The 10,166-nt window shown below is 38.6% G+C and overlaps 1 protein-coding gene across 1 annotated transcript; it reads right to left on the bottom strand.

Annotated features, from left to right (window-relative positions):
• Positions 1 to 360: 360 nt before the first annotated feature.
• Positions 361 to 8,686, bottom strand: LOC117824675 (cytochrome P450 2J6-like). The gene is made up of 9 exons (XM_034700236.1): positions 8,432 to 8,686; positions 6,961 to 7,123; positions 6,652 to 6,801; positions 6,108 to 6,268; positions 3,514 to 3,690; positions 3,307 to 3,445; positions 1,218 to 1,405; positions 979 to 1,120; positions 361 to 838 (listed from the first exon to the last, which is right to left on the bottom strand). Exons 1-9 carry the CDS (start codon positions 8,630 to 8,632, stop codon positions 663 to 665), a joined length of 1,497 nt encoding a protein of 498 aa, XP_034556127.1. The 5' UTR covers positions 8,633 to 8,686; the 3' UTR covers positions 361 to 662.
• Positions 8,687 to 10,166: the final 1,480 nt, after the last annotated feature.

The raw sequence follows: 10,166 nt of genomic DNA, 5'->3' as shown, positions 1-10,166 counted from the left end.
GCACATGGTTTCGATTCTTTAGATTTCAGGTATTATATGAATTCAAAGCAAAGGTGAGGGAAACATATTCCAGTTTTGTTTATTTTTTTCCTTTTTGGGTATGGATCCTTTTGAATAGTTTGAAACTAGATTTTAGCTCAGATGTCATGTGACCGGGCTTCAGTCAAGCAGGCAATAAAACCTAAATCATCCTAAGATCTTTGCTTGTTGCTTGGTTTTGAAATAAACTCTCCATTACACAATGTCTTTAGGGGCTACGCTCCCTATGTTCTGACACCGAAAACGTCCCTGGCAGTGAGGTTAGCAAAGCAATGACTTTCAGTCAGAAGATTCCTTGTGTACAAATAATCATTCAATGTCTTTAGTAGTTTTTATTGTTGCTTATGTCTAAAGTGCAGACACAGAATCAGAATACAGACAGTTTGAGGAAAAAATCATAGCAGAGTAAGACTTTTGAAGCTGTTTTTGTGAGCTATTTTTTAAAATGATTTTTTCACTTTAATTTTAAAATCTCTGATTAAAATGCTTTACATAGAACAACCAGAAGTAAGAGAAGTCAGAGTTAGCAATTAAGTGAGAAAGGCTGCACACAAATAAAAGTATTTTTCTTTAATTGAAAATTTCTTTGTGTTCATTTGTGTTCTTTTGGAACAGTTGTTGGTTTATCTGGGTACAGCACAGAGGCGGTAAGCTTTGGGACTGCGACTGAATCCTAAAACAAAATCCAGATTGGGCTGCTCGCCATCACATGCAGAGAGAGAAAACCTCTGAAGAAGGGAGGTAAAAAAGAGGAACAACTCCATCCTGGCAAGCTGCTCTCCAAGACACACACGTTTACCTGATGATACACAAATGTACAAATTAGTTGTATTAATACAATTTCTTTAGAGATTCACATCAATCATAAAATACTGCTGCAGCTCTGAGTATGAAACAACCATAGACCAAAGTTTGACTGAGTCGTATAAATTGACCAACCTGCTGAAAAAGGAAGGAAGGCCTCTTTCTTCCTGAATTGGCCGTCTTGATCCAGAAAATGTTGAGGGTTGAAAGAGTGTGGAGTTTCCCACATCGACTCATCATGTAGAACTGAGTTCAGGGTGGCCATGATGATGGTGCCCTGAGGAATTTATAAAAGTAGCATATCAAGCTATTTTTGTTATGTTGGTATTTTTCCAGTGAGTTTTAATTAATCAACAAAAATATGCATCATGTACCTTTGGAATTGTGTACTTGTCCAGTGTGGTGTCCTGGATTGTCATTCGGAACACATTTAGGGGAATGATGTTGGCCATTCTCTGGATCTCATGGATGACTGCATTAGTATAAGGCAGGTTTTCTCTGTCATTCATAGAAGGCAATCTGGATGAACCGACAACAGTATCTATCTCAGCCTGGACTTTCTCTGTATACAGTGAGAACAGAAAACAACATGAGTCATTGCACAGCAGAGATTGCATTATTGAGCAACATCTTTCAGATACTTGCTGTCCTGATACAAGACTGCCTTTTTTCTAAATAGTTCGACATACTGCTTCTAAAATCTTGACTGAACTGAAAAACAGTGTTATTCCCATACATCCAGCTTCTCTTTCACTGACTTTAATGTACTAGTTTCTACACATCTTCTTAAAGAGATCGTTTGGGTTTTTAAAGGGAAGGTGGTATAGGGTAATTATCATGTGTTAATGTTTTATACCATATACACTAGATATCAGTCAGCTGGCCTGTTCCTATCAGAAGTTCCAACAAAAAAGTTCAGCAATGTACCTCTGTGAACAGCATTTCATTGTTTACATGTGTGATAATGTTTTTTCTTTAATTTGTTGCTTTTTCTAGAAGCCAGCTGTCTGCAAGACCTTCTCAGCTACTTCCTTTTAAATAACCTCACTGTAACCAAGGTGAGTGGCCACGCCCCTCTAAAAGCTTAAGCTATGATCCGCTGCAGCTTCAGTAGTCGTGGAAGCAAAAATCCAGGTGTGGGAGGAGTTCAGGGAGGCTATGGAGAAGGACTTTCGGTTTCAGACTCCTTTATCCAACTGACATGTCCTCCGAGGAAGAGGCAGAATCTGAAGACCCAGGGGGGGCCTCAACCATATACTTTGTATAGGTCGCTGACGTAGTCAAAAGCTCCACAGTGGCAAGGGGCCGGGGGTAGATGAGATTTGCTATGAGTTGTTGAAGGCTCTGCACATTGTTGGGTTGTCTTGGCTGACACGCCTCTTTAATGTCATGTGGAGGTCTGGGACAGGGCCTGTGGAGTGGCAGACCGGGTTGGAGGTTCCCATTTTTAAAAGGGGGACTCGAGAATGTGCTCCTTCTCAGCCTCCCGGGAAAAGCCATCTCCAGGATGCTGGAAAGGAAGCTCCAGCTGGGTGTCGAACCTTGGATACAGGAGGAACAATGCTGTGTTCGTCCTGGCCTTGGGACAGTGGACTAGCAATTTACCCTGGCAAAGCTTCTGAAGGGGGCATTGGAGTTTGCCCATCCAGTCTACATATTTCTTCTGGACTAGGCCTACAATTATGTCCCTTGGGAGTCTTGTGGGGGGTTCTGCAGGAGTATGGGGTTGAGGGGATGCTATTATGAGCTATCCGATCCCTGTATTACCAAAGTGAGAACTGTGTCTGCATACTTGGCACAAAGTCGGACACGTTCTCAGTGGGTGTTGGCCTCTGCCAGGGTTGCCCCTTGTCACCGACACTATTTGTAATTTTCATGGCCAGGATCTCAATGCCCAGCTGGGGGGAGGACGGTCTCCAGTTTGGGGGCCTCAGAAAATCATCTCTGCTTTCTGGGGACAATGTGGTTCTGTTGGCTTCTTCGATCTGGGACCTCCAGCAGGCACTAGGGCGGCTTGCAGCTGAGTGCTAAGCAGCTGGGATGAGAGTCAGTACCTCCAAGCCTGAGGCCATGGTTCTCTGCCAGAAAACATTGGATTTGCTCTCTCTGGCAGATTCAAAAATTGCCACTCTGTTGAGTTACCTTTCAAAGTATTTATATTTATAAATTTTTTTGGATTCTTTTAAAATAGAAGTTAAAATAGACATGATTAGTGGTGAGAACCCTCCTAAGTTTCAGTTAAGGCCCCAATGTTTACCATGCCTGGCCACCCCTACAAAAGTCACTGCTTGGCTACCACAGTCAAAAGTTCAAACCCATCATTGATCGTAACTCCAATTGACTTCACTAAAAGTGAATTGTATTACAATATAATACCATACAAAGATGCTTACAAACTTAACAAACAAGAGATGGGACAGATAAGACTTATACACAGACCAACACACACAAACCACACCACACCTTGTATACGAGGGTAGTACATCATGTAAAGCAGTCCCCAAAGTAAAGTTGTGGAAGTAGTTTCAGTTCCAGCACCAAACAGGTCCAGAGTGCAAGCACACAAGTTCTCAATATCAAAACCAGACTCTTTGTCCTCCTCCTATAAACAACACACATGTTAGTGTCAAGTATACGACAAGAATAAGTGCCATAGTGGAAAACGTTTACCTCTCCCATCTCTGTAAGGAAGCAGTCGATGTAGTCCCTTGGTGAGGATGGGTCTAAGCTTTCTCTGTGTTCTTTGATCTTGTTTTCTATAAAGTTCGTCATCTTATTCATCATAGTGAAAATCTTCTGGTGAGGTCCAGGCAGCCACTTCATCAGCCAGGGCAGTGTGTTATAAACCTACAGAGCAGTGAAACAGTTACAAGATCAGGAAGAAGCATTACACCTGAACACAGACACAAGAGGAGGTTATAGAAAATAATCACACAAACTAGGTATGTTAGCTGAGATAAGGAGACTCTACATTGGTTTAACTACTAGTACATTTATTCAACATAACAAACTACAGTGATAGAGGATTTCACTATGATTGCTTACCCCTAAAAAAAAGCCTACACTTATGCCACAGTTTACACCTGATCTTTTCATGCAGTTGGCATCTTTTCAGAGAACACATCTAAACTGTCACAGCAGGAAAAGCAAAGGAGTAAACAATCAAACAAATGTAAGCTGAGTTCCATTTAGCTGCTTTCATTTCACAGTTATGATATTATGCCTTCAACCTTTTTGTCATGGGACACCTAAATACAACTCTATTTAAAAAAAAAAGTTTGGATTCTATAGAGGCATTGTATGTTAGGCCACTTAAAGGTGACATATCATGCAAAATTGACTTTTTAATGGTTCTCTACCTGAAATATGTGTCCCTGGCATGTCTACAACCCCCCGAGGATGAAAAAAATCCATTCTGCCCCTGTTTTGATTTCTACACCTTTCTGTAAATGTGTGTGAAACGAGCCGTTTCAGACTTCCGTGTTTTTGTTACGTAACAACAATATCCGGTCTGTCACGGAGTCAGAGCTCGGCGCTTGTTCAGCCCATAGACTGTATAAAACAATACTGAATCCCCCCTCCGTTTTTCATTACCTGCACAAATGTGTGCTAACAAGGAGCTTAGGAGGGAGGCATGCTAATTGTAGGCTGTCTTAATAAACACAAAGGTCGGTTTTACTCCCCACGTCTGCAGATTTGAAGATCTAGTGGAGGATTTTTATTTATCATGGATAAGTGCTAGCGCTAGTTAGCATAGCTACATAGCTACATGTCGTAACTGTAGCTGTGTACCAAGACACACGTCGACATACTGACAAATAAAACAACAAGAAACACAGAATCTGTAACCAATGGTTCAGAAAGGTCCTGCTGCCTTTCTGGTAGAGGTCGGTTTTACTCCCCAGGCCTGCAGATTTGAAGATATAGTGGATGATTTTTATTTATCATGGATAAGTGCTAGCGCTAGTTAGCATAGCCACATAGCTACATGTTCGTAGCTTTGTACCAAGACACACGCCAACATACTGACAAATAAAACAACAAGAAACACTAAATCTGTGACCAATCCTTCAGAAAGGTCCTGCTACAGGCGCCTCTCCATCAGGATCAGATTCTGGATCAGATTCAGAGGGTTGAAGTAACGCAGGTCTCTGAGCAGCCGTGTATATTCAGCCAACATGTAAACATTAGATCAACATGCTGGACAGCCGAGGCCCATCCACTTCCTGAGGGGCCGTGGTCAGAGAGAAAACAGAGTGTTCTGAGGAGGACTGAAGAAGATGCCAAAATCTGATTTCAAAGTGTTTTTTTGAGCATAAACTTTAAAGACATGTTTTGGGGACCTCTTAGACCAATATATATTGAAAAAAAAAGCGTGATATGTCACCTTTAAAGAACAATGTTTTTCAATGAAAAATGGAAAAGAACTTGGGAATTGTAACATCTACAGAACCTAATATGAAAAGAATATGAGAATCAAGACCAGAGCCATTGGTAATGTTTGAGCAACAGTGAAGATTTTCCTACCACAAAAAGTAAAAGAAAAAAAGATGACACACATTTCATGAGTCAAAGTATCTGTCTTGTTCAAGGTAATTTCTCAACTTTCTGAGAAAGGTTCACAAAACGGTAGGTGGCTCTTTTTAAACATGTGATCTGGCTTTTGTTAAGACATCCAAATATCCCCACCTGCTGGCAGTAAAACACATTGCAATCTGTGGAAAATATCTGACAATTTATCAATTTAAATAAGAACTGTTTAGGATACTTAACTTGAAAATCTAAAACCCATTCTTTTCACTTCCCATTTATTAAGTTCATTGTCTTTGTTCTGCAGGTCACATAGAGGCATTGTTATGAAAGTGCACAACCTGTTACAAACTCCTCAATGTAGGATTTGCATCCCTAGAAGTGTGTCTATGATCAGAAACAATAAGGATGCAGCTGACAATGCTGTGTCCTCTGTGGTTTTCTCTAACTAACTGTTACCAGGTATAAATCATGGTTACCACCACGTTCTTTCTTAGCACAAAAGTTGGTAATCACTTATTCCATCCCTCCCACCTGAGGTGTGGTACACCTCATTGGAAAAAAATGTATACTGAAACATCTAAGCCATTACAATGTACATTCTGGGCTTTCCCTACTTCTACCTATCAATGACATTTTATGTTGGTCTTATCTATGTCATGTTGATTTTGTTCTTTTGGATCCCCTTTTTTCCAATTTAGTTTAGTGCATTTTTTTCAACTTAAGAGACTCACCTGTGCCCACGCACTTCCCTGCAAGTACACAATGTCAGTGACGTGTTGAAGAAGGCTCTGGTAATGCTTATCAGTGTACTCATAGCGTTCCCCAAACACCAGGCAGTTTATGATGTTGGACACAGCATTGTTTATCAATGACTTGGCATTAAAAGGCTGGCCTGTAAAAGAGAAAACTTAGATTATGTATCAATAATCTTTGTGATAAAAAAGATGACAGAGTCAATTCATTAAGAAGAAAAATAAACTGCTGCGACTGACTGATTATATTAGAAATGACTGTGATAGTAAATGATTGACAGGTTGGAATTACATACATTATACTGTCATTACCTAAATGAAGCAGGGAAATAGAGTCAAAGGTAAATGGTCGAAGGTTTATGTTCTAAGGTTGCATAATGTTTGTGCATGTTGTGTGTCAAAGTCAAAGGACAAGAGTAATTAAACAAATGCACTAAGGGAGAAACACAGGACTACACAGTAACTAGTTCACAATCTTGAGTTTGTTAATTGCTGCTTAATAAAACATGATAATGTTTAGTGCCTTGCTGAAGGGCAAAAGCCTCGGTGAGATAGTGGCACTCTTGTTGGATGGATGGCTCCAGGGACTTCTTGCCTAAACCAAAGTTTCTGAGTGTATGAAGAGCGAATCTCCTCTGTTGTTTCCATGGATTGCCATTTGAAAATGCTAGACCTATAAAAACAACAAAAATAGCATTTGACTGAAAATAATGAGTGATACAAACGTTACAACTAGTTCAGTGGTTGAAGACATAATCACAAACAGTCTGATGATACCACCCTAGGTTGATATGAACTACTAACTAGTAGTTACATAACACAAAAACTGTACCTTTGTTTCCAAATGCTGCTTCGAAAAGCGGTATGACGGGGCGATCTACGTAGTCCTCTCCTTTTTCGACAAGGGCCTCCCTCACAAGCTTGTAGCCATTAATGACCACAACTCTTCCACCAAAGAGCCGCAGGCTGAAAATGTTTCCATATTTCTCTGCAAACTGAACACACAGGACAGACAAGTGTTCGGATGATCAATCAATCAATCCATCCATCCATCCATCCATCCATCCATCCATCCATCCATCCATCCACCCATCCACCAATCCATCCATCAATCAATCAGACTTTTTTTTGGAAAGTGCTTTTCATACAATGACATTGTAACACAAAGTGCTGTAAATAAAAATAATAAAAATAGGATAAATTAAAAATATAAAAAAATTAAAAGACCCCCGATCCCAATCCCAGCCACAACCCGAAACTCACCCCACAATCCATATGTAAAGTTAAAAGCATGATATATGCAATAATAATAATAATAATAATAATAATAATAAAATAATAATAATAATAATAATAACAACAACAATAATACTAATACAAATAATTAAATATATCTATATCTATATCTATATCTATATCTATAATAATAATAATAATAATAATAATAATAATAATAATAATAATAATACAAAACAAGTTGCTGAATGAACGGAGGAAACGCTGTCATGATATCTAAATGAAGAAACACTGGAGGTAAAATAAGATGTTAAAACTCAACCCAGGAAATTAAACTAAACCAAAATAAAAGACATTGCTAAGATAATTAAACACTAAAAGATTAATCTAGTAAAAGAAACTAAGATGCTACACTAAAAGTAAAACAGTAAAGTTAAATAGTATGAAAAATAAAATGCTGATAGGTAATCTGTAAACATAAAGTGACAAAATCAAATTATTAACTAAATAAAAAATGAAATAACCCACAACAAATAAATAAACTCAAAATAAATATTTATTAAAAACAAGACCGTATATACTTAAAAAATTGACTAAAAAGTGAACTAAGTAATAAATAAATAAATAAATAAATAAATAAATAAATAAATAAATAAATAAAGTATAGATGGAATAAGGCAAGAATAAGACGCAGTTAAGAGCGAGACTAAAAGGTTGTTCTTGAGTTTGCTTTTACTAATCTACAATCAGAAACCTTTCTTTTTCTATATGACTGTTTCAGATACAATTTACCTATAATTTCAGGGCCAATTCAGGAACTGAGAGGTACTTACAATACGATGCTAAATGAAGATCTAAGGCAGGTCAATCAACCTTACTGTGGACTTGCCCCCTAATGCATACAGAAGCCTACTTGCAAAATCCCTGTTGTCTTATCCTGGGTAAAAGAAAATTATCTGTTATTTGTAAATGTGCCAAATTCAATCACTCACTACTTAGGATACTTTTTCATTTTAATTATCTGATATTATGCTTTATTGAAAGGACCTGATATGACTTAGTCAAACCTCTGTAAACTGCAGGTGGATCCTCCTGGATTGGATGCGAAGGAGATCACCGATCCATGGAAGAGACCACGGTCCAGGAGGAAAGTCTGAAGGCACTCTGTTCTTCCAAACATCAGCCAACAACACAAACACACACAGAAATATCAGAATGCTTCTGGTGTCCATCCACTCAAACCAGAGCAAATTTACTATTGTCTCCATTATCTCGTGCGTGCCAGCCAGTTGTGCCACTGTGTTTATTACTACTCAGAGACTCAGTACCCAGGGCGCTTAAGGTTAATGCATTTAAAATAGGAAGATCGAAATTTATAGTAAGTCAGTTTGTTATTAACCAACAATTTCCGGTTTTCGTGCGCTTACTTCAAAATAAAGGCTCAGTTCACAGACAGTACAAATAAGTGCGCGCTCGTTCTTCACAGGCAGAGGGAGTTGGATCATTAGTTTAAATCCGATTAACCGTAAATATAGAAACCCTGTTGAAAGAAAAGTCCTGCACTGAAAAGTTTACCCAGGACTTGCATCAAAATGAAGGACTAAATTGAGCAGAGTTACTCATTGGTCATTTCAAACATCATTGGATCATAACTGCTCTAATGTTAAAAGCAAGGCAGGCAGGGAAGTTTTATTAGCACATTTCATACAGGGCAACTCAATGTGCTTTACATTAAAAAAATTAAAAGCATTGGAAACATTCAGACAAGCATAAAATTAAAATGGCAAATATAATACAACAGAAAAGAAAAGGAAAATTAGAAATACATTTAAAATTAAAATTGAAATTTGCATTTAAAACGAGTTTTTAAAAAAAGAAGCTAAAATAGGAAGGCAGTGACAAATAAAAAAGTCTTTGATTTAAAAGAGGTGAGAGTTGGAGCGGACCTACAGCTTTCAGGGAGTTTGTTCCAGATATGTGGTGCATAATGACTAAACGTTGCTTCACCATGTTTCGTTCTGACTCTAGGGACTGAAAGCAGACCAGTACCTGATGACCTCAGAGGTCGAGGTGGTTCATACAGTAGCAGCAGATCAGCAATGTATTTTGGGTCTAAACCATTCAGTGCTTTATAAACCATCAGCAGGATTTTAAAGTCTATTCTCTGACAGACAGGAAGCTAGTGTAGAGATCTAAGAACTGGAGTGATGTGGTCTACTTTTTTGGTCCTTGTTAGGACTCGAGCAGCAGCATTCTGTATGAGCTGCAGTCGTCTGATGGACTTTTTAGGGAGTCCAGTAAAGACCCTGTTACAGTAGTCTAGTCTGCTAAAGATAAATGCATGGATGAGTTTTTCTGCATCCTGCTGAGACGTAAGTCCTTTAATCCTTGATATATTCTTAAGGTGATAGTAGGCTGACTTTGCAATTGTTTTGATGTGGCTGCTGAAATTAAGGTCTGAGTCTATGACTACACCAAGGTTTCTGGCTTCGTTTGTACATTTCATCTTTGCAGACTGAAGCTGAGCAGTAACCTTTGACCGTTCTTCCTTGGCTCCAAAAACAAGGATTTCAGTTTCTCTTTGTTTAACTGAAGAAAATTCTGGCTTGTCCAGTCATTGATTTGTTCGATGCATGTGTTTGTGTGGGACTATAATCCCCGTTGGTATGGTTATGTAAATGTGTGTTTCATCTGCATAACTATGGTATTTTATTTAGTTGTTTCTTATTATCGGACCTAAGGGGAGCATGTAGATGTTGAATAGCAGAGGCCCCAGAATGGATCCCTGAGGTACTCCACACA

The sequence above is a fragment of the Notolabrus celidotus genome, chromosome 2 (assembly GCF_009762535.1).
Source record: "Notolabrus celidotus isolate fNotCel1 chromosome 2, fNotCel1.pri, whole genome shotgun sequence".
NCBI lineage: Eukaryota > Metazoa > Chordata > Actinopteri > Labriformes > Labridae > Notolabrus > Notolabrus celidotus.
This window is presented reverse-complemented; position numbering and strand designations above follow the sequence as displayed.